Genomic DNA, 27983 nt, shown 5'->3' with positions numbered 1-27983 from the left:
ATGGCTGGCGAGTGCAGAGAGCTGGCGGGGGCTTCTCCTGCCTTTGCTGCAGCGCTGAGGAGCAGCAAACCAAGCAATAAGGAGCGAGCAGGCAGGTGGTTAGGAGCAAGGATGGGGGTGGTTAGGAGTGAGCAGGTGGGTAGTTAGTAGCAAGGGGTTCTGGATTGCAAGAGGGTACAGGCCAGGCTGAGGGACATCCCCATGCATGAATTCCATGCACCATGCCTCTAGTGCATATATAATGACATCACCTCCCAAAGAACTTGAAAACATACTTCAAAATTTAACTAATAAAAACTTCTACAAAATGTTTTTAAAATGGTAAGTCAATGGAAAAATAGGTAAAGGACATGAATATATTAAAAATATAAATTTCTCTCAAATATATGAAAAGATGCTCAACCCTCACCCCAAAAAAGACATGCAAATTCATGGTACAATAATATTTTTAACTTAGATTGCAAAGACCAAAAACTTTAGAATGTTGGCATGCACATGAAGAAACAAAGTATTTCATGCAATGTTTGTGGGATTATAATTAAGACAGTATCAAAGAGAGGATGGTAGCTTTTAAAATTGGAAACACACATTTAAATCCAACAATCCTATTTCTAACAATTTATACTAGAATGATAAGCAAATGTTTGCAATGGACAATATTTTATGAATAACAAAAAAATAGAAATTCCCCAAAAGTCCACCAAAATGGGGTTGATAAAACTGAATGGTAAATCCATAGGGAAACGGACCCTCCAGGAGGCAAGTGACCTGCACTGTCCCATAAGCTGTGCAGCCAAAGCCTTGCCTGCAGCTGATCTGGGCCTGGCAGGACAACTCAGGGATCTCCCCAAACACGGGTGAGTGGAGGCCTGCAGGAGGGGCTCCAGCCCATCTCCGCCATGCCCCTGCCCCATGTGAGGTTGCCACAGCAGTTTCTCATCACCTGCCCGCGGAGAATGGAGCTGCATCACCTGGAACTGCGTAACTGTCTGGATCAGGTGTCCAGAAAAGGCTACCACAGCTGGCACTGGGGCCATCTGGTCTGTTTTCTTTCAGTTTTGTCTTTTTTTGGTGTGTGGGACAGGGACCATGAGCAGCTCCAGTGCTCAGCCACTCTTCCCTTTGCTGTCTGTGTAAATCAAAAACTATCTGAATTGAAAAGTGGCTGCTTCTCCTTTACCTTCACCAGCCATCAGGCAGGCCTTGGACTTGGGCTCACCTGTTCTCTGTGTGCTTGAGAAACCCATGCAGAAGTATTATGTGCCATTAAAAGAATGAGGGAACCCTACATGTTCTGATATGAACCGTCTCCAATGTAAATTGTTAAATGAAAAGAAAATGCAATGTTCAGTGCAGTGTAAGCATTACCTGTGTTTAAAAAAGAGAAAAGACTGTATAGGCTTGAAAGCACAGAGAGAGGCAATACATCTGGAGGGTATAACAGGATGGAGAAAGCAGGTAATCAGAGAGTGGGATCAACGAGTAAGAAGCCAGACTTGCTGCTTTCATTGTTTTTAAACTCTGAATTTTGTATGGCATGCCAAACACTATTTCAAGAAGAAATAGAGGAAATAGAAGATATGACTTAAAAGGTATTTCTTATAACTGCTTCAAAAATTGCATCTTCTGATTTTTCTTTATAGTCTTTTTCAAAAACATGTCACTTTATAATGTTATTAATTACTTATTTTTAACCATCTCTCTCATTGTCTTCACCCCAGCTTATAGGCTTTAAGATCATCATAAGGGTGGAGACATTCTTTTTTACTTATATCTATCTCTAAAGGATTGTGTCTAGTACATAATACACATTCAATAAATATTAAGTAAATGCAGAAAGCTTCTTGTTGTGAATTATAAAATACTGGATGCCCATTGCAGAAAGATTCCTGCAAGAATAGGGCTTCGCTCCCGTCTCTGCCGCTCCTACCCTGCCCATCTCTGCTGTTCCTACCTTGCCCTTCTCTGCCACTTCTCTCCAGCCCATCTCCGCTATCTCAGCTTTGTTGCTTGGCTTCCTTCTACAGTGTCTTCAGTCTTCGCTCCCAGCAGGTATATGCAAATTAGCCATCATCTTTGTTGGCTCTGATTAGCCAATGGTGGGCGTAGCGAAGGTATGGTCAATTTCCACCTTGTCTATTATTAGATAGGATAACATTTCATCCCTACTTTCCATAAGAAGTTCCTAATAGGTCTCAACTGCTCAGAGGTCAGCGCTTTCTGCCACTCCTACTTTAGTTCATATTGCCTCTCTTAGAGCTCATATGTGATTGAAGGACTGGACAGACACAATGCAACCTTTTATTTGTTGATGGAAATAACTACAGATCATTAGAGAAACTGTTTTTCAGATCATGTGATAGTAAAATTATTATTGATCCTGATTTTCTTTGGAAAAATCTTTTGCAAAACTAAATAGAAGGCCTACACAGAGGAAAATAAATAGAAGAAAATAAAATAAGGGGAAAAATGAACAGCTGCAAAATGGAATAATAAGAAAATGTAGAAGGAAAAACGTTCTTGTTTTGAGGGCATTGTGTGATTTTGTTTAATCCTTGCACAGCCTGGTGAGGGAGTTTGTTATGTCCTTTATCACATACATGAAACCAAGAAGGAGGGAGTGCTGAGTGCCCGTCCCTCTGCCCAGTAGCCAGAGGAACCGCAGTGGATTGGAGCCCAGGTCTACATGGCCATCCAGGGAAGACCCTCCTGGTCAAAGGCTTTCTCTCTGAAGGAGGGTTAACCCTGTCCACAGGGTACTAGCAGCTCTGGCCCTTATCCTGAGCTCTGCATGAATTCAAGTCTGGAAACCCCATTACCTAGGGCTGTTATTTCTTCCTAGTTTTAAATTGAAGATGTGATTTGTGGACTTGCTAATTTTATGTTTGCTCAAGATTTATAACAGTGAAATGGAATATAAAGACTTCTCCTAAATGTATATTGAAAGTAAACTAATTGTGTGGAACATGATTGAGGGAATATTTTATTATCAGTATTATACACACACAAAAATACCCATATTGTTTTTATTAACAAAAACTAAAAAGAAAACACAAAAATTCTTGTTTCATTTTAGCTATTCCCAGGGGGTGGAATGTGTTTTAACTATCTAATAAGACAGTTGAGGCTTGCTGAATTTGGGCTAAATTATTGTAATGATCAGTAAATAGTACCGAGTCAGCCAGGCTCCGGCTGGATGCTTTAGGGCTGAGGCAGAGTGCAGACGGAGTCCCACGTGCGAGAGGTCTAACTCTAGGAGTTGACAATAAGCTAGCCAACTATTGAATAAAATATGCCCATCTCTCTGACTTTGACAGGGGTACCTCAATAAACGTATCCCACAGGCCCAAGCATTGCCCACGCCATAAGCGGCTGCCCCTGTCAGTCCCCAGCCCTGTGGTCCATGTCGACCACCGGAGGACAGAAGCCAAGAGAAGAGTTCAGGGCCTCAGAGTGGTTCCGGGGTGTGTAGGTAGGGAGCTCTGGGGTGCTATGTGGGGCAGGCACCGTGCAAAAATGTGGTGCCAGCTATAACCCCCTTAACCCCCTCCCATGAGGCTGGAGGAGACGGGGATGTCCCTGTGTTTCAGCAGGTGCTCCTCTGGCCTGGCTGAATGGGGGTCCTAAAGTTAGGATCTCCAATGAGCTTCTTGCTTGGATATTGAAATGTACATGATTTAACCCATTGCCTAAGTAACCTGAGGTAAATATTGTGCATTCATTCAGAAAAAAAAATTATATATGTTTAACCAGTTAGGCTGTGTCTGCACCTGTAAAAAGATATTGTATTTGGAGACAGGAACCATAAGCTAGCAATTCATCGGGTTTGGGCCAAGAGCAACACCACCAGCGATAAAAGGGAGGATGAACACAAGCAGTGATGCTCCCTCTGCCTGCAGGTACAAAGTTCCAGAAGCTGGAGCACGCTGGGCTGCTCTCATGAAAAGGCAGAGGACTGGTCATGCTGGTGGGAATAGTGGTGGTTTCCCTGCTGTATTGGACGCCATCTCCCCCTTGGGGCCTCAGAGACTCTGCAAGTGGTGTGGCACAGTTTGTGCAGGACTAGGGAACCTTGGGGATTTGGAATTTTATGCTTCAAGACTGGGAAAGTGTCAGGCAAACTGGCATGCAGTTCACTTCAGTCTGGCCTTTTTCATTGAGAAGTTACCCTCTAGGACCAGACACACAGGAAGCTGGAGGCCAGGCCATAGAACAGTGGGCCAGAGATGGACTCCAGACTCAGGGCTGATGGTCCGGGACCCACTCTTGACTACAGGGCCTTAGTCAAGCAGCTACACTCCTGTAGGCCATTGTTTTCTCAGCTTTAAAGTGGAGCAAATCATAATATACAACTCAAAGTTTTTAAAAAAATGAGAAAATAAGGACAGTTGTTCATACGGAAAATAATACAATAATCCTCTATAATAAAAGCCCAGCGACCATAATGGCATAATGACCAGAACGACCACTCAACTAGTCACTATGAGATGCATTGACCACCTCTCGGTCCCTCCCCCTGGCCCGCAGGCTCTGATTGCTGGATGGCAAACGGGGAACCTGGAACCACGGGGAACCATGGGGTGGGTGGTGGCAGGGTGGGACTGGGGACTGGCAAGCAAGCAGAAGATGACCCTGATCATAGGCTTGGCCTAGGGACCCTACCCACGCACAATTTCATGCACTGGACCTCTAGTTAATGGATCTACACTAATAAAAGAGAAACATGCAGATTGGTGTTACTCCGCTGCTCCCACCAGCCAATCAGGATGATTATGCAAATTAACCCAACAAAGATGGCGGTTAATTTGCATATGCAGGCACAGAACAAAGACTGAAGGCTCCGGCCCCAATGAAGACTGAAGACAGAAGACGACTGAAGACTGAAAAGCCTTGGCTTCTCCACTGCAGCCAGAGCGAAGGCCTGGGTCCCAGGTGCTGGAGGAAAACCGGTGCCGGCAGCCAGAAGAAGGAAGGCCTATTGCATGAATCTCTTTGTGCAATGGGCCTCTAGTAATAATATAAGAATAAACTGTGTTGCACGTACTCACAACTGTAAACCTTCTTTGGCCCCACCCTGTATAAAGTCAGTGGACACTTGCCACTATTGTTGTTACTAAAATAAAACCTACTCTGAGAGAGTGTTGAGGCCAAATGCAGCTGAAGTATAAGGGCCAGCAGCTGGCCTTGGTCTGAAGTGGGAGCCTGAGTGGAGGGGTGAGTTGGGCTGAGGCAGGAAGCATGGACATGAATGAGGCACCAGATATCAATAAGGGGCGGGGTGGATGGGGTTCTGATTGATGTTTCCATGTCGGGACCTGAGGCATTAGACAGGAAGCATGGGTGTTAATAAGACACTTTATTTCAACAAAGAAGAGTTAAAGAGATCAACATTTTTTAACCATTTTGATTCCTGTTAATATTTAAAAATCAAAAGATTTTACAAGAAAATGGAGATTTCTGGTCTCATTTGAGATGGCAGAAATTACCCTCCCTTTGAGGGCATCTTCCAGAAGGACCAGGAACTCTCTGTGTTGTTCATCAAGCACCAAGCCAGGAAGTTTTAGAAGTGTTTAAGAAGACAGTCATTTGGATCCTTTTCACATATGCCTTTCATTACAAAGTGGACTATCAGAGCAAAAGTGAGGCAATATTGACAAATTATCAGAAATGCAAATCAGAGAAAGTCTCAAATTTAAACAGGGCCAGAGAAAATGCCAATAAGGAGGAATAAGCTCATTGCCATGACATTTTCCTAAATTAAAAAATAATAATAATAATAATTGAAAATAGACAATGATCATAAAATGATAGCAAGAGCTGTCTCTTTTTTTAAATTTCTCTCTTCACAAAAATATGAAGCTCATAAAAACCAATGGGCTTTTTAAAAGGAACACACAACATATTTAGTTCCAGCTTTCTGAGGGCTAGAAGGAAAATTATATTTATTAATTAAAAATGCATTACTCGGTTTAATTACTATTAATATAAAATATAAATGAAAAATATTACAACTTTCAGACTGCAACATATTTGAAAAGCTGCTATTCATATAGTTTTTATTCAGAAATCATTGAAAATAAGGACATAAGGTAGCGTTTTGGAAGAACCTCATAACAGAAGTTTCTGCCAGTAAGAACAGTCCTGCCAACAGCACCCACTGTGCACCAGGATCCACTCTAAATGCTTCCAGTTTACAGACTCGTAACGTCTCACATTAACCCATCAAGTTAAGTTATTTATGTGAGATGAGTATGATCATTATTAACATTTTACACCTGAGAAAAAAACGAACCCCCTGGAGTGAGAAAGGTATTATGACCAAGGCTCACAGAAAGTACGAGGTGGGTCTGTGCTTCAATTCTGCCAGGAAACCCTTGAGATGGTGCTTTTGACATTTCACTGTGAAATGGTGGAGGAGGGATGCGATACACCTCACACATGCACCTGCATGGCCCTCAGGCAGAAGTCTGTGCTGCTGTGGGGTTGGTTGTAGGCTGTCCCACAGTTCCTGCGTCAGCAAACACGGTAGCATTGGTGTGGCAGTTCCTTCCACATAGCAGCTGAGAGAACTTCCTCACACACATTCAGCAAGCGGAGCCCTCTCCTGTTGGTTTCCGCTGTTTCTCTTACTTTCTTGCCGCCCCCCACCCCCCCCCCGCCCCCCCACCCCCGCCCGCTGGGATTTATTTTGGGTACCTGGGATTTTCCTCTTGTCAATATGAAGCATATGTTTTCATTCTAACTTATTTGCTAATAAACTAAATCTGTAATTCAGTAATATGATTATTGATTATAATCTCAAATTCTCAACTACTTAAAAATGTAAAATAGGAAGCAGGATAAACTTGACCACTCACCTGTGCAGAAATGCAATTGTGCTTCTTGTCTCCAACCGAATGTGCTCATCAGTCCCGCTTCCCCCGCTGGCAGAGAATCCGGCCTTGATGATGAATGCTGACTAGCTGCTGCCTATGCAAAACAGTTACGACTGTGCAACCGTGGGGATGTTGAGCCATCCTCTCTCCCACTCTACTTGTCTTTTCCCTGGTTGGTTCATAGGTGGGGGGCTGGAGGATTGTCCTCTGTCAGCAGAGTCCTGGGGTATGGGCCACTCCTGCAGCTGCTGGACATAGACCTGACATGGCCTCAGAGCCTTTGCACTCTCCCAGACCTCCAATCCAGACACCAGCTCTTTACACATTGACTCTCGGCCTTCTTCATCCATACTCCCTATCCTGCTCGCACAGGTCTGGGGTCCTCAGCAGCCTACCTCCCACTCTGCCGGAGTGGCCAGTTCATTCAGAAGTGGCCTTGACACACTTCTATGTTGCCACCTTCCCTCGGCTATTGCTAATCTGTCTTCCTTCCAGCAAAGTTTTGCTCTGGAGCTGGAATGAATTGAAGGCAACTCTAATAGGCTTACAGCCATCACTGTATGGGAAGTAGAGGAGAAAGAGCTCTGATTTCCAAAATCTGTGACCTCCATCCACAGCCACCCAAATCTTATCAGGTTTCAATCTCCCAAAGAGAACCAAAGTCCAGATCCACATTTCTATCTCACTCCACCCTGGTCTCCACCAACCTTCTCCAATCATCATCCATCCAGACTAGAAAGAGTTTTGCCCCCCTCAATGTGATGGGAAATGGCAATTTTGTTGTATGCAGTATTCTTCATCTTTTTTTAAAAAATATATATTTTATTGATTTTTTTACAGAGAGGAAGGGAGAGGACTAGAGAGTTAGAAACATTGATGAGAGAGAAACATCGATCAGCTGCCTCCTGCACACCTCTTACTGGGGATGTGCCTGCAACCAAGGTACATGCCCTTGATCAGAATGGAACCTGGGATCCTTGAGTCTGCAGGCTGATGCTCTATCCACTGAGCCAAACTGGTTAGGGCAGTATTCTTCATCTTAATTGACTTTAAAAATTCTACCCCAAGTCCTTCAAACACTACATTTGACTATTTTAAAATAGTCTTTTATCCTTTCTTTTCAAGATATTGCCCTGTGACTAATATTTTCCTAAATTACAACTGAGTTAAGTGGATTATTTAAAAAAAACATTTTTCACAATTTGAAGAAGCTGGTCAACATGAGAATGAAAAGAATAAAATTACCATTATATATTTAAAATTATAGAAATTAATAAGAACTTAAATCCATACAAAATTTTGTACACAGATGTTTGTTGCAGCTTTATTCATAGCTTCCATATTTGGAAGCGATGAAAGGTCTTTTACCGTAGTAGGTTTATGAACAAACAAACTGTGTTACATCCAGTCAATGTCATATTATTCAGTGCTTTTAAAAAAATGAGCTATCATGCCATAAGAAGATATAGCTTAAAAAACTTAAATCTATATCACCAAGTAGAAGAATCATATATAATAAAAGCCTAGGTGGCGTCGCATGATGCTCTCACATGACGCCATCACAAAATGGCCACTGAGTCTTCATAACAAGATGGCTGCCATGATGCCACCACAAGATAAACACCACAACAGATGGCCAGCGGGAGAGGGCAGTTGTGGCTGATCAGGCCGGCAGCAGAGGGCAGTTGGGGGCCATCAGGCCAGCAGAGGAGGGCAGTTGGGGGTGAGATCAGGCTGGCAGGGGAGGGCAGTTGAAGGTAGCTGGACTGGCAGGGGAGGGCAGTTGGGGGCGATCAGGCTGGTAGTGGAGTGGTTAGGGGGCAATTAGGCTTGCAGGCAGAAGTAGTTAGGGGCAATTAGGCAGGCAGGCGGGCGGGCGGTTAGGAGCCAGCAGTCCCAGATTGTGAGAGGGATGTACGACTGCTGGTTTAGGCAGGATTGGGCCTAAACTGGCAGTCGGATATTCCCCGAGGGGTCCCAGATTGAAGAGGGTGAAGCCTGGGCTGAGGGACACCCCCGTGCACAAATTTCATGCACCGGGCCTCTAGTCTAATACAAAAATGCTACACACTATATGAATGTCATACAATTGTATGACATTTTAGGAAATAAAAAAGGATGGAGACAGTAACAAGATAAATGCTCAGTAGGGAGGGATGAACTGGAAGAGCACAGAGGATCTTTAGTGCAGTGAAAACATTGTGTGTGATGCAGTAACGGTGGATGCATGGCATTATACCTTTGCTCAAACTCATGGAATGTGCTAACTGAGAGTGAATTATGATGTAGACCGTGGGCTTTGGGTGATTATAATGGATCCATGTAATTTCACCAATAGTAACAAATGTACTGCTCCAGTGTAGGATGTCTGTGGTGATAAAGGCCGTGCATGTGTGAGGGCAGAGATTGTAAAGGAAACCTCTGAACCTGCCTCTTATTCTGCTATTAACCTAAAACTTCTCTAAAAGTTTTCTTTAAACAAACAATAAGTAAGAAAAACAAATATTTAATTATACTTGTACATTATACATTTGATTTATGCAAACAATTTATGATACAAAAATTTAGTTTTTATTAATGTAAATGACTCAAATTGAAAACATTTGAACCCTGCAACAAATCAACAAGGAAGATTTGGTCAAATAAATATTTTACAAAACATTTGTAGAAGTAACAAGTTCACTGATTTTTTTTTTTTTCAGAGTATTTCTTTCCCAAGATTTATGAGCCATTCTTAAAGAGTCAAAGATAAAACTCCCTTAGTTTCTCTGAGAAACAAATCTAGATTTCACATAAATACTTGAAAAAATAAAAAAAGACTAGATCTTAAACTTGTTTACTACTTAAAATATTAGCACATACATTTTAAGGTAAATGAAATACAAGTGTGGTTTAATCGAAGGTCATTACTAATTTGTGATCTATTAACGTAATTCAACTCATCAGTAGATTGAACCTAAAATACCCTATATGCCATCGCATGGATTTCTTCAAAGCCAACGGATGAAACTAAGCATTCATTTTTAATTTCAAACTAACAAATAAATATGCAAATAAATGATTTATGTGTAAATGGCAGTAGGATACCTATTATGAGTAAGAATCAATATTATACGTTCTTGGAAATTATATCAAAAGTACACTCCTTTTTTGAAAGTTATATACCATGCTTAAATTTTTTTTACTAGATTTTAGGAAGTTTTGACCAGATCATTGAAGCAAACAAGCAAACAAACAAACAAATATATAAAAAATGAGTATACAAGAGTAAAGTGTTTTTTGTTGTTTTGTATTTTATTTTAATTGGGTAACACTAGTCAACTTGAACATATAGGTTTCATGTGTCGATTACTAACTTACAAAATCTGTATATAGGACCACGTGCCCACCACCCAAAGTCAAATCTTCTCCTGTCACCTTTCTTCCCCCACCCCACTCCCTCTGGCAACCACCACAATGCTGTTTGTGTTCATAAGTTTCAGTTTTATATTCCACATATGAGTAAAATCATATAGTTCTTAGCTTTTCCTGTTTGACTAATTTCACTCGCATAACTTTCTCAAAATCCATTCAAATTGTTGTAAATGATGCTATTTCATCTTTTTTTGTGGCCGTGTAGTACTCCATTGTGTATATATACCACACCTTCTGTATCCAGTCCTCTACCATAGGGCACTTTGGCTGTCTCCAACTCTTGGCCACCATAAATAATGCTGCAATGAACGTAGGGGTACATATATCTTTGCGTATAAATGATTTAGAGTTTTTCAGATATATATCCAGGACTGGGGTTGTTGGGTTGTATGGTAGCTCTATTTTTAATTTTTTGAGGAATTGCCAGACTGCTTTCTATCGTGGCTGTACCAGTCTACATTCCCACTAGCAGTGAATGAGGGTTTCCTTTTTTCCACAACCTCTCCAACACTTTTGCTTGTCTTATTGATAATGGCCACTCTAACTGGTATAAGGTGGTATCTCATTGTTGTTTTAATTTGCATTTCCCTGGTTGCCAATGAGGTGGAACATCTTTTCGTATAGCTATTGGCTGTTTGTATGTCTTCTTGGGAAAGGAGTATTTTCAGGTCCTCTGCCCACTTTTTTGATTGGGTTGTTGGTGTTGAGTTTTATCAGTTCTTTAATATATTTTGGAAATTAAACCTTTGTCGGAGCTACTGTTTGCAAATATCATCTCCCATCTTGTTGGCTGACTATTTGTTTTGTTATCCATTTCTTTTGCTGTGCAGAAGCTCTTCAGTTTGATATAGTCCCATTCATTTAATTTTGCCTTTATTTACCTTGCCTTTGGGGTCAAGTCCATAAAATGTTCTCTACCACAGTATATTTTGAAGTTGGGTAGTGTGATACCTCCAACATTGTTCTTTTTTTTTTTTTTTTTTTTTTTTTTTCAGCATTGCTTTGGCTATTCTGGGTCCTTTGTGGTTCTATGAAAATCTGATGATTTCTCATTCTATTTCTTTAAAAAATGACATTGGGATTTTGATGGGGATTGCATTAAATCTGTATATTGCTTTGGGTAACATGGCCATTTTAACTATGTTGATTCTTCCAATCCATGAACATGGGATATTTTTTCCATTTTGTTGTGTCTTTTTCAATCTCTTTTAAAAATGTTTTGTAATTTTCAGTATATAGGTCTTTCACATTCTTTGTTAAGTTTATTCCTGGGAATTTTATTCTTTTGGTTATGATTGCAAAAGGAATCATTTTTTTTCCATTTCTTCTTCTGAAGTTTTGTTGTTGGTATACAGGAAGGCAATGGATTTTTGCACATTGATTTTGTATCCTGCAACTTGACTGTATTAGTTTATTGTTTCCAGTAGTTTCTTTGTAGAATCTTTAGAGGTTTCTAGGTACAGCATCATGTTGTCCACAAAAAGTCACAGTTTGACTTCTTCCTTCCCTATTTGGATGCCTTTTATTTATTTCTCTTGCCTTATTGCTCTGGCTAGTATTTCCAGTACTACCTTATATAATAAAGAGGTAATATGCAAATTAACTCTCATGCCCTCACAATATGGCCACCTACAACCAGGCCAACAGGGTGGCGGGGCAGTTAGGAGCAACCAGGCTGGCAGGAAGGGGGCAGTTGGGGGCGATCAGGTTGGAGGGTGGGGCAGTTAGGGGTGACCAGGCAGTCAGGCAGGTGAGCGATTAGGAGCCAGTGGTCCAGGATTGTGAGAGGGATGTCTGGCTGCCGGATTAGGCCCAATCCCTGGGATCGGGACTAAACCAGCAGTAAGATATACCCAAAGGGGTCCCGGATTGGAGAGAGTGCAGGCTGAGCTGAGGGGACCCCCCACCCCCTGTGCACGAGGTTCATGCACCGAGCCTCTAGTGTTGATTAATAGTGGACATCTTTGTCTTGTTCCTGATCTTAGGAGAAAAGCTTTCAGTTTGTCACCATTGAGTATGATATTGGCTGAGGGTTTATCATATATGGTCTTAATTATGTTGAGGTACTTTCCTTCTATTCCTATTTTATTGAGCATTTAATCACAAATGGATGTTGTATCTTATCAAATGCTTTTAACGTATCTATTGACAAGATCATATAATTTTTATTCTTTCTTTTGTTAATGTGGTGTATTACGTTGATTGATTTGTGAATGTTGAACCATCCTTGTGCCACTGGAATGGATACCACTTGATGGTGATATATTATTTTTTTGAATGTACAGTTGTATTTGATTAGCTAGTATTTTTGGTTAGGATTTTTGTATCTGTATTTATCAGGGATATTGGTCTGTAGTTTTATTTTTTTGTGTTATCTTTACCAGGTTTTACTATCAGGGTTATATTGACCTTGTAGAATGTGTTTGGAAGTATTGTCTCTTCTTCAAGTTTTTTGGAAGAGTTTGCAAAGAACATGATTTAATTCTTCCTTGAACATTTGGTAGAATTCACTGGTGAAGCCATCTGGTCCTGGACTTTTGTTTTCTGGGAGGTTTTTTATGGTTGTTTCAATTTCCTCACTGCTGATGTGTCTATTTAGATTTTCTAGTTCTTCATGGTTTAGTCTAGGAAGGATATATATATATATATATATATATATATATATATATATATACACACTTATCTGTCTCTTCTAGTTATTGAATTTTATGGCATAAAGATTTTCATAATATTCTAGTATGATCCATTGTATATCTGTGGTATCTGTGGTGATTTCTCCTCTCTCATTTCTGATTTTGTTATATGGGTCTTTTCCATTTTTTCCTTAGTGAATCTAGCCAAGGGTTTGTCAATTTTATTAATCTTTTCAAAGAACCAGTTCTTTGTTTTATTGATTTTTTGTATAGTCTTTTTGTTCTCTATTTCATTTAATTCTGCTCTGATTTTTATTATTTTCTTTCTTCTGCTAACTTTGGGTTGCTTTTGTTCTTCTTTCTCTAGCCTTTTAAGGTGTGATGTTAGGTTGTTTACTTGGAATTTCTCTTGTTTATTGAGATAGGCCTGTAGTAATATAAACTTCCCTCTTATTGCAGCTTTTACTGCATCCCAGAGGTTTTGATATATTGTGTTATCATTGTCATATGTCTCTATATATCTTTTGATCTCATCTGTTATTTCTCTTTTGACTCATTTTTTTTGTAGTATATTGTTTAATCTCCGTGTATTTATAGGTGTTTTTTGTTTTGTTTTGTTTTGTTTTTCCTCCTTTTTGCAGTTGGTTTCTAATTTCATGGCATCATGGTCAGAAAATATACTTAGAATAATCTCAATCTTTTTTAATTTGTTGATTCTTGTTCTGTGACCCAACATATGGTCTATCCTTGAGAATGCTCCATGTGCACTGGAGAAGAATGTATAGTCTGATGTTCTGGGATGGAATGTTCTGTAAATGTCAATTATGTCCATTTGGTCTAGTGTTTCATTTAAGGCTGATATTTCTTTATTGATTTTTTGTTTGGTTAATCTGTCTAGAGCTGTCAATGGAGTATTACAGTCTCCAACTATAATTGTGTTTTGATCTGTTCCTCCCTTTAGTTCTTTGACTAGCTATTTAATATATTTGGGTGCTCCCTGGTTGGGTGCATATATATTAAGAAGTGTTATGTTTTCTTGATGTAGTGTTCATTTATCATTATAACATGTCAATCCTTGTCTCTTGCTATATTTGTTATCTTGAGATCTATTTTGTCAACTATAAGTATGGCTACACCTGCTTTTTTGTGGATGTTATTTGCTTGGAGAATAATTTTCCACCTTTTATTTTGAATCTACCTTTGTCTCTGCTGTTTAGATGTGTCTCTTGTAGGCAGAATATGGTTGGGTTTTGTTTTTTTCATCCACTCTGCTACGCTGTGACTCTTTACTGCTGAATTTAGACCATTTACATTTAGGGTACTTATTGATGTCTGAGGATTTCTTATAGCCATTTTATCTTTTGTTTTCTGGTAATTCTGTGCCTCCATTGGTTCTTTTCCTTTATGCATCTACCTGTTGTTTTTATTTGGTGATATTCCATACATTTTTCCTGTGTTTCTCCTTTTTTTAAGCTATATGTCTAATTTGGGAATTTCTGTGTGTGGTTGGCATTAGTTTTATAAAAAGTGAAGTTGCGTATATACCATAGTGGTTTTTTTTTTTCCCTTTTGAATGCATCTGATCTTAATCTTCCTTTGCTTGTTCATACCTGTCCCTCTTCTCCTTGTATATTTTTATTGTCACAAATTATTCCTATTTATGTTGTGAGTTTTTGGCAATCCTACTTATAGCGTTATGACCTTATGTTCTTTGTTTCAGGTAGAATAACTCCCTTGAGTAGTTCCTGCAATGGAAGTTTTCTAGTGATAAAATTCCTCAGCTTCTGTATGTATGGAAATGTTCTTATTTCTCCTTCATATTTAAAGGATAATTTTGCTAGATATAATATGTGTGGCTGGTAATGTCTCTCTTTCAGACATTCGAATATTTGCTTCCACTCTCTTCTGGCTTGTAGAGTTTCTGCTGAGAAGTCCAATGAAATCCTGATGGGTTTTTCTTTGTAGGTCACTTGCTTCTTTTCCCTGGATGATTTGAGGATTTATTCTTTGTCACTAATTTTTGACAGCTTCATTACCAAGTGCCTTTGGATTGATGTAACTGGGTGTTCTGTTTGCTTCTTGGATTTGAGGATCTAGTTCTTTCCATAGATTTGGGACGTTCTCATCCACCATTTGTTTTAATAGACTATCCATTCCATATGGTCTCTCTTCCTCCTCTGCTATGCCTATGATTCTGATGTTATTTATTTATTTGTTTATTTGTTTATTTATTTATTTATTGGAATCAGAATGGTCTCATAGGGCTATTTTGTATTTCTTTATTGTCAGGTTTCTCTTTTCTTCCCTCTGCATCATTTCTTGATTCCTGTCTTCAATATCACTAGTTCTTTCCTCTAAATGGTTGGTTCTGTTTTGTATGCTCATCAGCTCACTCTTAATTTCTTTAATTGCCTGGTTTATTTCCAGGATTTCTGCTATATTCTTTTTTAAAATTTACTTTTGTTCATTGATTTGTTTTCCGAGTGTGTTTAATTGCCTGTCAGTATTTTCTCACATCTCATTAAATATTTTCAGAACCGCAATCTTGAAATCTCTGTCATCCCACTCACATAATTCCATGTGTTCCAGCCTGTTTGGGGGGGATTTTTCATTTTCTTTCTGGTCATCCTTGTTGTGGTGGCTGTTCATGGTGTTCACTGTTCTTTGTTTTCCCATTTATCTCTGAGGAGGTCTTTCCACTCTGTTCCACTTGATGGCGTTAAATTGCAAGATTTTTATCCTCTGTGGCCTCACAGTGTTGAGCCTCTGTGACTTCTTAGGGCTGTACAGCCTCAGTTGCTTGAGTGCGAGGTTTGTTTTTCCCTCACAGTAATGGCAACCCTTGACCTCCAAGGATCCAGCCCAAGCACCCCTCCTGGGGCTCAGTCACAGAGGGAAACTGCGTTTCTACTGCAACAGCTCTTGGCCTACAGATAATACACTCCTGTAGCCAATTCCAAGGGCAACGGGAGGTGAGACCTGGGAGTCTAATCCGTGGCAGGGCTCTGCAATTTATTTTCTTTGCCTGAAAGCCTGCAGCAGGGCCAGGCTCCAGGGAACAACTCTGTAGGGAAGGTGTCTGCTGACTGGCAGCTCACGCATGCAACTCAGATCCCATTCACAATACGCCCCCAAGGTTCAGATACTCTCTCACTGTGTGCATGACCACCCAGTGCCACGACTCCAGTGGCTACTCCAACGGCCAGCCACGTGCCGGGTTAGCTCTCTGTGCATCCCACCGGCTGAGGAAAGTGCCCGTACCTGCTGCTACCAGTTCCCGGTTACACCGCAGAAATGCCGCTGTGCTGTAGCCCTGTCCGGCTTCTCTCTTCTCCTCTCCCCGCCTACCCCAAGGAGCCCGCCTTAGTTGTTTCAGTGTGCAGGTCGCTCAGGCGTGCATCCCTGTTGAGCAGGGACTTCTTTATTGAATTATAGGTGATTATTTTGTTTAAATGTTAGGGGGCGAGGATAGATGTGCCCTTACACCACTATTCCTCTGACATCACTAGCAAGAGTAAAGTGTTTTAAATATGTCATGTGATAATTACCTCAAAAATGCAATGACAATTATATTATTTAATATAAAGTATCTGGATAAAGAAAATAATAACATTGGTAATTAACATATAATAAAATGTTTAATTCATTAAAATAATTAATTTATAATGAAAATTTTCTAAAAAATAAAATTCACAGGCCTTAATTAATGAAGAATATGTGAACTAGGGAAATAAAATATCAACCTTAGGTACAGGGCCTTATAAAAATATTTTGAAAATAGAAAAGGCACTGGGTTTTTGGACAGGAATATGAAATATTTCAAAAAATATCCATTCTTTTCCAAGTCAATATGTTAATGAATATAATAAATTTTCAATAAAAATTTTCAACAAGCTATTTTAAATAAAACTATTCTGAAATGAAATTTTAAAATAAAATGAGTATGTATATCAAATAATTCTCTTAACAGAGTAAAGCAATATTAAGTAAAAGTGGGCAATAGGATAAATAAACTTTATTGTATGTTACATGTATAAAGAAACATTTTTTTTTAAATAGTGTTGAACTTATGGGGAAAAATAGATTTAACAGTAGCCGTGCGTATATCACTTAGCTATTCATCTAAGGCAGTGGTTCTCAACCTTCCTAATGCAGTGACCCTTTAATACAGTTCCTCATGTTGTGGTGACCCCCAATTTCATTGTTACAAATTGAACATAATTAAAGCATAGTGAGCAATCACAAAAACAATATGTAATTATTTATGTGTTTTCTGATGGTCTTGGGCGACTCCTGTGAAAGGGTCTGATGCAAATCTCTAAAAAATAAAATTCACTCTAAAGGGGTCGCAACCCACAGGTTGAGAACCGCTGATCTAAGGAGACAGTTTGATTGGGAGCATACATTCTCCTGCAACACTCCCAGACATCATGATGAAGACAACTTGTCACACCAGTGGGGAAAAAAGGGCTTCTCCTCAAATGGTGTTGGGAGAAACATGATTCCAGAAATGAATGATTATCTTGTATAATAGGCAGAATATTCATAAGAGGTCATGTTTGTTTTTAAATAATATTTTCATTACAAAAGAAATTTATGGTAATTTTTACTGGAAAGGAAAGTGGCAAGGAGCACTAAGATCCCATATTCTTTCCAGAGACAATTATTATAACAGTTTTGGTGTGTCCCCTCCAATTCATATGAAATAAGCACCATTTCTTATTGTTGACCTAATATTTTACATCTAATTATAACTCTTGCATTTTCAATAAATATTCTTCTCATTTTCTATTTTATCACAAATATTTAATACCATTATTGACAATTATGTGAGATTCCATCCTATTGATTCTTGATGGTTTTCTTTAAAAAGCTTTGGGGGCGGGGGTATGGGCTATTTGAAGTTTCCTTTTTTTCATCTTTACTGAACATAATCTGTGAACAACTATGCACCTGTTTTTTTGTGTGTAAATGCAGGTTTTATAGTAGGTCTCTCTGTAGCTGAATAGAGGAATACTTTGTTGGTCCCTTGGCTTTAGTTTGGCCACATTCTCTCAGAGATTTGCATCAGAGATAAATATAAAAAATGTTGATTTTCTTTTATTTTTTCCTTTCTATAAATTGTTGTTTTATTTAGTATTAAAACAGTTCCGAAAGGAAGTGAGTAGTTTCATAGTTATTTAAAAGCAATCAATTACAGTTATTTTTACGGGGCTAATCAGTATCCTTTAAATGTGTAATCAAGTGGAGCTATAATTGCTTGAGCTACTTGGCTCAGGCCTACAGCTGAATCTACAGAAATTCACCCACTTTTCTTTCCTGTTCCTTCAGAGACTGTAACTAAGGTGTTCTATTTTGTTTTTTTTGTTTTTGTTTTTTTTTTTTTTCTCCTCATAAAGCTTAGTTTTGGAGGAATTCCAGTACCAGGCAAACCTGGGACCTTTTTAAAGAAAAACTTCCAGGGATGCATGGAAAATCTCTATTACAATGGAATCAACATAATTGACCTGGCTAAAAGGCGGAAGCATCAGATTTACACCGTGGTAAGTCGGCATCTTTTCAGCTTGGTGGTTTCTAACCCTTTACACATCCCACCCTTGGCACCTCTTCACAGTATGTTTATAATCCTTTTGGAGGTCCCATCCACCTCCATGGAGAGGGGAGGAGATGCAGGGACTGGGTCAGTGTGAATTACTTTATTGGGAGAAACCAAGGCATTAGAGGTGCCTGGGGAATTTCATGTTTCCGGCTATGATTTCTGTGGCAGCTGTGGGTAAGTTTTGCAGTCTACACTGGGCCAACATGATTGTCTTTATTACCTGTGGGAAATGAAGCAACAGAACCAGAGATTCTATCAAATTGTTATTGTTGATACTTAAAATAGGGCATTTTGAAAGAGAAGTTAAACTTTTGGTGTTTTGAGATTCCCATTCAGCAAGTAAAATAAACTTTTATCACTAAATATTTCTCCTCTCCAATAGACGGTGAGTTTCCTGCAGAACAGGGCTGTCTTTTTCTTTGTCACTAGAGCATTTACAATGCCTAGCAGGTGCCTTGCACATGGTTGGTGCTCACTAACGCTATTTCCAGCCGTACCTGCCGATTTGTCGATTTTTCCTTCCAGTTCTGTCAGTTGGGGGGTCATATGTGTACAGTTCAGTGGTTCGGTGGGAGGAGTAAACGTTGTCTCTTCCTCGTGGATTGGCCATTGTATCAATACATCATGCTCTTTTCTGTCTATGATAACTGTCTTTCCTTGTTATCACTGGGCTGCAGTGAAAGTCCTGGCCTGTCACTGAGCCTTCTCTGATGCCATCCCTGCAGGGACTGGGTGGGGCCCCTCCTTACTGCTGAGTCCTGTCCTAGACATGTGGTCTCCACTGGGCTCACAGGAGAGGCTTCCTAAGTCTGCAAGAGTTGAAGTCCAGCTCCCTACTTAGTCTCCCTGACACCTGGCTGGGAGCTCTGGGTGCCTTGGGGTAGCCTGGCGGGTCGTGGGTGGTGGGGCCCTGCTGTGTCTGTGGTGTTGGCTGGTATAGAGCAGTTATCGTGTGAAGGTTTCTGAGGCACTGTGCTTCCTTTTCCTGGCCCTTTGATGACAGAGAACAGACTTCTAATGTAGATTTCGTCCTGCACCAGTTGGTCTCTGGGTTGCTAGCTTCTTCAGCCACAAGTTTGGGACACATAAGGCCAAAAGAAAACCTAGGGAACTCACCCTCTTGTCCTTTGGGCTTCAGAACACTTAAATATACTGGCTTTCTTCTCTCCACCATTCATATTCTAGTTCTCTTTTACACATAATGTGTGGAGGTTTTTCATTGTACTTTGTGGTAGAAATAAGGAAAATCATACTATTTCATCTTCCCAGAAGCAGAAGTTCCTCAACTGACATGCATTTAAAACCCAGGACAAGCGCAGGCCATCCTGTCATTGACAGGAAAAACCGGATTCTCTTTGCAATCTGGTCACTGGGCCATCTGGTCGAACTGAGATTTACACGACCTTTGAGTGCATTGCTTTCCTGTGATGAGTATAAGCTCTAACTGAAATTTCTATTTTAGGGTTCCATACGTTAGCACATTTGTTAATGTGCCCATCGGATTCCAGGGTGTGAGCCAAGGTTATTTGGGGGAAATCACACTTGGGTTAAAGTTGTCAACATTTTAAAAAGTTTATGCCAAATATCTGACTGTTATTCAGTCAGACTGAAGAGTGTGGATGATGCAAAGGGGTTTAGTTCCCTGCCTGTGGTTCTAGGGGATTCTGGCCCAGCCCTTGGCTCCGGACAACTCTCCCACCACATGTGCGTGGGCTCCTGTCTCCTCATGAAGCTAAGCACTAGCTTGCTAATGACTCTTCCCCTGAGTCTAGGCCAGGAGACTGGAGCCATGTCATGCAGACTATGCCACCCATCCCCAATGTTATGCCCAGGAGACATTTTATAAGATACCAGTTTCACCGAGCTCCACCGCCAATGCAGTGGATCACACCCGCTGGAAGTGCAGCTTAGCTGACTGTCCTGACCATCAGCACGTGGGGAAGGCAGGGCAGCTCTGCCTGATGCAGGGCCCGCTGCAGTGCTCGGAGCTGGCAGGGCAATTTGGAAAACAAGGAGCTGAGCAAACATTGCTCACTGTCACTGCCCAGCACCTGAGCTCCTCCTCCTCCACTGCCTGAGCTCAGCTGTCAATCGGGTCCCTGTGGCAACATTCCCGAAGGAAGTCTTCATAGATATTATGTATTAGAAACGTTTTAATCAGATATATTAGATAAGTCACTGAGTTTGTGGTGCAGAAAAAGGAGAAATAAGGAAGGACGAGGAAAAACCCCATGAATTTCCAAATATTGGCAAACTTACCTCTTTTTTGTGAAAATCATTAACTAAAAATGTAATAAACGTTTTGCTGAGTTTAAACTACCAAAGCACTTGCCAAGTTTCCTAAAACCCTGCTAGCATACTTTATTCCTCAGAGCCTAATTGGTGTTATTATTATTAGAAGGCATAAAGACTCCATTCAGTACTAATGTACTTGCAAAAAAATCCCAAGAAAATTGCTTTACTTTATAGGTAGACAACCTTTAGTTTTAACCTTCATAATTTAAATGGAAAAAACACCATATTTTTCTTCCAAATAACTTTCATCACCTTGGTTAAGTGGGACTGTAGATCACTACACACACACACACACACACACACACACACACACACACGTATACCCAAGCCTTTTTTCCGCCTTTAGAATTCCATGTGGGAAGAAATGGTTTGTACTCATAATTACAACATCGTTTATTTCCCTCGTCAGGCTTAAAGTTTCCCCAGGACACAGTATCAGCTACAAAGTCAGCTTCGCTCCAAGTCCCTGAGTCACCTCTGTGCTAAGTGAGGACCTTTAAAGGAATGGCGTTTGGTCCTTTTCCAGTGTCACCGACGCTCTCCCAGGCCTGACGATTTCAGAGTTAGTGGGAGACTCAGGAGCCAACACAATGCTGTGCATGTATGGTGACGCCCATGCATTACAAAATATGATGCGAGGCTCCAGGGAGCACGGGCTGGGCTGTGTCCAGCTCCAGCCCCTCCAGCGGCTGCAGTAGCAGTGTCCCCCATGCAATTTGTCATTCCCTCCTTGCGGGACCTGCCCACTCCCTAGAGATTGAGCAGCTGCTCCACCGGGATAATTGGATTTAGTCTTTATAGCTTTATTTGACTATAAGATGATCTTCCACATCCAGAAATGCAGTAAAACTAACAGCTTAAAATAGACATAAAAAACACCTCCCTATTCTTCCTCAAATCTTTCATCCTATGCTAATGTACTGCTTGCTATATAATAAACTATCAGGAAGTGAATGGCCCATTGAAATGTGTGTACAGTACCTGTAATGGGTGTTATTGTATAAATAAGAAAATATTGCCCTGCTAGTTTCCTGAGAATGATTAATTTCATACCTTCCACTTCATAATAAATGATGCTTTCTGCTTGTTACATCACCTCTCCCAGAGGCAAGGGGAGTACTATGATTGTCTAGGAGTTGGTTGGAGTCTCACCAATTTATTTTATTGTAGAATTTAAAATGATTTTTTTATTTAAAAAAAAAAGAGCATAGTAAAAATGTTCATGTTAATATTCTTTGATTTCAATAGAAGGGAAGACAAAATAAAATGGTTATAGTAGAGCTCTGGTTACAAATTGGCTTTGGAGCTAACTGACCATGTCAATTCACTTATTTGCCTTTGTTTCCAAATAATGGAAATCAAGGCAATGGATGGGCTATGGCCGATACGAAGCTTTTACAATGATGCCCACACCATTGCAGCTAAAATTGTTAAACAGTCTAGAGGGAAGCAGCACAGTCTTCTCAGCTCACTGCTCCTGGCAGCACTGGAGCAACATAAGGGGTGATGAACTGCTTAGGTTCCTAATCCCCAATCCATGCTCTCTCTTAAATATCTTAAATGATATTAAATAAAATTAAAGATGTAAAATAGGGGCAGTTATAGAATCAAACTCAAAGTGTTATTGTGAAGATTGACTCTGTATTTGGCACAATACAAGGTACACCACAGTAAGCACTCAAAAAGTTGGACCTATTATTAAGAAAAATTTCTACTTCTCCATTTGACTGAAGTAGGCATGCAAAAGAGTATTTATTTGTCACCTTAGGTAGACAATTGATGAATCACATACAATTTGGATTCTATAATCAAAGTAGATTGGAGAGAGCTCATGTTCTACCTCTTGAATCTGAAGATTAGTTTACTCAAAAACTGTATAAATTATTAAGTGAGTTTTGGGTTAAAGATATTACAAAACTTATTCATCTCATTCATTTGAGGGAATTTAATGACCAGTTCTAGACCAGACTTGCTTAAATGATGTGCTCCTATAAAAATACAGCCTTTAGAAAAGACGTTACCCAGTGGACTGGGAATAATAAGCATACTAAGTAACAGTGGGGGAAGGGGAAGTTTATTACCTTCTGTATCCCTCTCTCAGTCATTCACCTCATTGGAGCATAATTGTTTATTTCTTGCAGTTCTGAAGCCAAAGAAATGCACTCAGAAATAAGTATAAGTGTACAGATGACAGCAGACACACATTCACATCTGAAGTCACACACACACACACACACACACACACACACACACACACACACACAGGTCTAGCAACCTTTGTCTTACCTTCCTATGACCCAGAAGCTCATGAAAATTGCTCAGCGAAAACTCCCTGGTGTCTAGTGAAGCCTATAATCTCTTGAGCTTGTCCCTGGGATCATGTTTCATCTCTGGAGCCTGCTCTGTGAGAAATTATACTTTGCTTTGACGGAAGACATCATTTGAAAAAGCACTGACATATCATGTCTTCTCTCGGAGCATTCCTGCTGTCTCCCACAGCCATTGACCAGCCTGACATTCGCCTCACCTGCTTCTACACCGTATGCTCCTCATTCCCTGGAAAAATTATTTCCAAGTTATTAGCATCCAGAGGAGTTACTTCCTTTCTTTCTTTGAAAAAACTGAAATAGTTTCAAGGTCATATGAGAAATAATATGATTTAAAACTTAAAAAATAAAATAACAATAAAATGGTCATCCTCTCTGAAAATTATTCTACCTTATATCAGTGTTATAACTTTCTTTTTGAAGGTGACCTGTTTCATTAGCTCATATAAGGAAATCATTACTTGAAGTTATTAAAAACTACTTTAGAATGCTAATATATATATGTATGTGTGTATATATATATATATATATATATATGTGTGTGTGTGTGTATATATATATATATATATATATGTATATATATTCCTGAAAAACATTTGGAATATACAGAACACCCAAACAGCCAGAGAGAAAAACACTGTTCTCATGTATATATATATATATATTTTATTTTCATATTTTAAATATATATTTTATATAGCATAGACCATATTTTATTGACAGCTTTATATCTTGCTTTTTATGGTTAATATTTTTCATTAAATACTTTCTATCTTTAAATTTTTATTAAAACTATTTAATATATTTATTTATAAGCATCAATGCATCATTTAAATGTTAAATAAATTCACCATAGTTTATTTAATTAAGAGTCTATCATGTTAAATTTAGGCTTGAATTTTTGCTGCCATAAATAATTACAAAAATGTATATTTTGTGACTCAACCCATATTGTTTAAAGTCTTTACCAACTTCCTTACCCCCACACAGTGTACAGAGGAAATGAGTCTCCTGCCTGTTTCACCTTATGCTTTCTAGCCATTTGAATATTCAAATGATTTTAATGGGGTTAAATTAAAGTTGGAATGAACTCAGTTTCTATTCAAACTTTCAGCTAATGAGCTGAGCATGTTTATTTTTTCCACAATAATAATGCCAATTATAGTCCCTTCATTTGAAGACATTTTGCTTCAGAGAACTGTCTTATAGACAATGTCAATGTTAATTCCAGAGGACAGTGAGAGGAATGACAGATGAACCTGCCTTTGTATTAGTTCTTCTGTCCCTGAAACATCTGTGAGAGGCAGACAGAGGCAGACATTATAAACTACTTTTTATACTAAAGGTACTTATGCTCAGGACTAGGCAAAGTCAATGGTATATAGTCAACGACCAAGTCATTCACAGTCTTCTTCCTCTTCTTCTGGAAAATACTACACTACAAGCTTTTGTTATTTTTATTATACATCTATTTTTCCTAGGGCCCTGAATGACTTTCATGTCAAAGTGAACAAAGCAATGCAAAGCTGGACAGATTCATGAATAACGCCAATGACTTGGGAATTGAAGACCAATGAGATGTTTCAGAAATGGCTCCTATGTAGTTTGTTAATTGTCAAATAATTTTCTCTTGGGTGCCTCTTGCATGTAAGAACTTAGGGGCAAAATCCTTGCCTTTGGCAAGAGAAAGAAAAGTGGCAGCAGAGGGTGGAGTGTCTGGGGGGAGCCTAATTCCTGAACCCAGATGGCTGTGGCCCTGGCATGAGCTTCTAACTGGTCCCAAAGCTCTCGGTGTGTCTAGTCTCTGGCATCTGGCTGCCAGGCTCTTCCTCCGAAGATTAAGGAGATGGATGAGAACCTTGTATAGGGATTAAATGTTTTCTCAGAGACTCAGCCCTCTGAGTTTAGCAATGGCCCTTGTAGTTCTACAAGGTGAATAGAAACTTTTGAGCTTGGGTTTTGAATCCTTCCTAATCCAATATATAAAAGTTTATTTCACATAGTTTCTCACCAGGGCTTCTTCTTTCCCAGCCAGGCATAGACTATGTGCTCTTCCTGGAACTCACTCTGTGCATGGCCTCTTCTAAGCCTTTCATTCTGTGCTCTCTCACACCAGCTAAGATACCTTTCTTCATCTTATTTGATGCCCCAACCCCAAACTAGCCATCCTTCTTCAGTAGCACCCTGAACCACAGGGATACTCAAAATCTTTATCTGATTCTCAGAGGCAGAGCAGGGTTGTGGAGCCCCCAAAGCTGTGTCAACCAAGGAACCTTGAATTTTGCCTTGTGGAGAGGCTCAGAGTAACTGGAAGTCAGGCAGAGAAACCTAGGTTTCAGGGGCTTTGGGACAAACAATTGGAAAGTTTTAAAATTATAAAAATGGAACCACAGTTAGGGTGTACTAGTGTGAGCCCTCTGCATGTCCACCCTGAACGAGTCCTCTCCAGTGGATTGTCTGTGCTAGGAAGTCCTGGGGCCAGGTGCAGACTGGATAAAAGTAGGTGCTACAGTTCATAAGCAGAATCCATGGGTTTAGGAAAATAGTGGCGTAGAATGTGCTGTCACTGGCCATGCTTAGTGCCTTTCAGATGCACCTTCTCCTTAGAACTCCTCTCAGGCTCTCAGGCCCATTATACTGTCCTTACTGTCACCCACACATTTACATGATATGATGCAACTTAGCACTTGATTCATCAACACCATCAAAATAACGTTTTTGAGTACTTACTGTGTTCATGGCTAATGATCCTTGCCTTTAATGGGTGATGAACTTTAACCATTTGTATGCCATAAGTGTCTATAGAAGCAAGCAATGGACCTTTTTTAAATTAAATTCAAAATATCGTGGCCGTTAACTGGTTAAACCTCTCTCTGCTCCAGCATCCGCACTCCATTTCAGTATTCAAAATTCAAAGCTGATGCTCTGAGTTGGCCATGTCCTCACAGGTGCTTCCTGCTCTCTTGCCCACCAACCATTTTGATGGCCACCCCTCTTCTTCTCGCAGCACTTGCCTGTGTGGTTCGACGTGCACTTTTTGTTTGTTTCACCACATTGATTGCTCTTAATAAGTACCTCTGGTTTCTCCACAGCTTTCTGCTTCGCTGCTCTGACTACACCTCATGCCCTGCAGCCTGAGAGGCTGACAGTGCTTCCAAATACCACACACCAGCCACCGCTCACTATTGGCAAAGCTCACAGACAGCCTACACAGGTTTAGAAGGAGAGGTCACAGGGCTGTTAGCCAAGAAATACTTAATGAGAGTGTGGGAACTTGACATGAACATTGAAGAATGATATCACTTAAATAATTCCAAGGTGATAAGAAGGCAGTCCATGCAGAGGAATGGTCTATGCAAAAGCTCAAGTATTTCTAGGGAACAATATGTTTTATTCCAGTCTAATTATTTGCAAGAGTTTTTCCTATCACCCTAAGTATTTTGAAAGTTTCACAAAGTAAATTTAGCTTTCTGTGTCACTCACAGTGTGAATATGTGACAGTAATTATAGATGAAGGTGTTATGTGTTGAGGAAGAATAGGATCTTCATTTTTTAAATTTTTCCTAAATATATTTTCACTGACTTCAGAGAGGAAGAGAGAGAGAGAGAGAGAGAGAGGGAGAGAGAGAGAGAGAGAGAGAGAGAGAGAGAGAGAGAGAAACATTGATGATGAGAAAGAATCATTGTTCCGCTGCCTCCTATTGGGGATCCAGCCAACAACGCAGGCATGTGCCTTGACCAGGAATTGAATCAGGACCTCCTAGTTTATAGGTCAAAGCTCAACTATTTAGCCACACTGGCCAGGAAGGATATGATCTTTGAAGCCAGTAAGGTTAAACCTCAGAACTACGCATAATAACTATAGAATCTGGATATAACAGTCACTCCTGAGATATTATAGGCCTTGAATCACAATTATATTTATTGCCCCATTTTGCTCATCATTTCTTATTGTACTTTCCCCACAAAGAAATAGTTCTGTGATTGTGTCTCTCCTCTTCTGTAAATAGCCTTTTACAAGTACAACACCGAAGATTTCAAATCAGTGATTACTAAGATGTTAAGGACACCCACCCCTATAAGAATATAATGAAAACTAGGAATACATTTTATTTTGAATAACATTTTAGTGGCACAGAGATGTGCTGAGGCCTCCATGAACCACAATCAAGAGCTTCAGGTTAAACTTTGAATTAGGAGAATAGTAGATAAAATTAAATCTTTTCTCCATTTTTACAAAACCCTAATCGTCTTATGTAAGTGTTCCTTGTTCAGTCACCAGGACCTAGATTAAGCAGGGCCCTGACCCTGCATCAGTTCCATGTGGGCTAGCTGGGCTATGGGCTACTTCTCAGAAACTCTCACCTTCTTTCACAAGATTTAGAGGACACCCATATCTGCCATGGTGCATGTTATTTGAAATGGAAATTTTTAATATAAATATTGTTAGCTAGTAGAAGATGCTTAACTATTAAAATGTTGTAAAAGAGGATTGTGAGGGGTTTAGAAATATCAAGTACAAGAAGTCAGGTCCTTACTCTAGATTAAGAGAGAGTATATTGAAGAAATTAAGGCCCAAGAGAGCTCCCCCTGCCCACCTCCCAGACTGCCATCCAGGGAGTCATGATTACCAGGGGAATCATGCAGCCTGCAGACAGCAAAGATGCTTTCCAGAAAGCATAGTTCTCAGCTGCCTGTGGAAGGAAGCTCACCAACGAGGAGTGTGGGCTGAGTGCACACCTGGAGCTCAACTTTGGGGATCCACTGGGCTCCCACTGACAGACACTGATGGAGGGAAGGGACCCCTGCATTCCCCCTCCATACCCTCTACTATAAAGCC

The 27983-nt window shown here is 40.0% G+C and overlaps 1 protein-coding gene across 3 annotated transcripts in view; it reads left to right on the top strand.

Moving 5' to 3' along the window:
• CNTNAP5 (contactin associated protein family member 5) overlaps positions 1-27983 on the top strand; it is an 857999-nt gene that overhangs the window by 408179 nt on the left and 421837 nt on the right. For all 3 annotated transcript variants that reach the window (XM_070423164.1, XM_070423162.1, XM_070423163.1), the window contains exon 7: positions 18322-18465. In XM_070423164.1, the coding sequence (XP_070279265.1) occupies positions 18322-18465 (144 nt within the window). The remainder of the gene's footprint in view (positions 1-18321; positions 18466-27983) is intronic.

The sequence above is a fragment of the Myotis yumanensis genome, unplaced genomic scaffold (genome assembly GCF_028538775.1).
Source record: "Myotis yumanensis isolate MYYU_CA2020_CCGP unplaced genomic scaffold, mMyoYum1.0.hap1 SCAF_8, whole genome shotgun sequence".
In the NCBI taxonomy this organism is placed as follows: domain Eukaryota; kingdom Metazoa; phylum Chordata; class Mammalia; order Chiroptera; family Vespertilionidae; genus Myotis; species Myotis yumanensis.
This window is presented reverse-complemented; position numbering and strand designations above follow the sequence as displayed.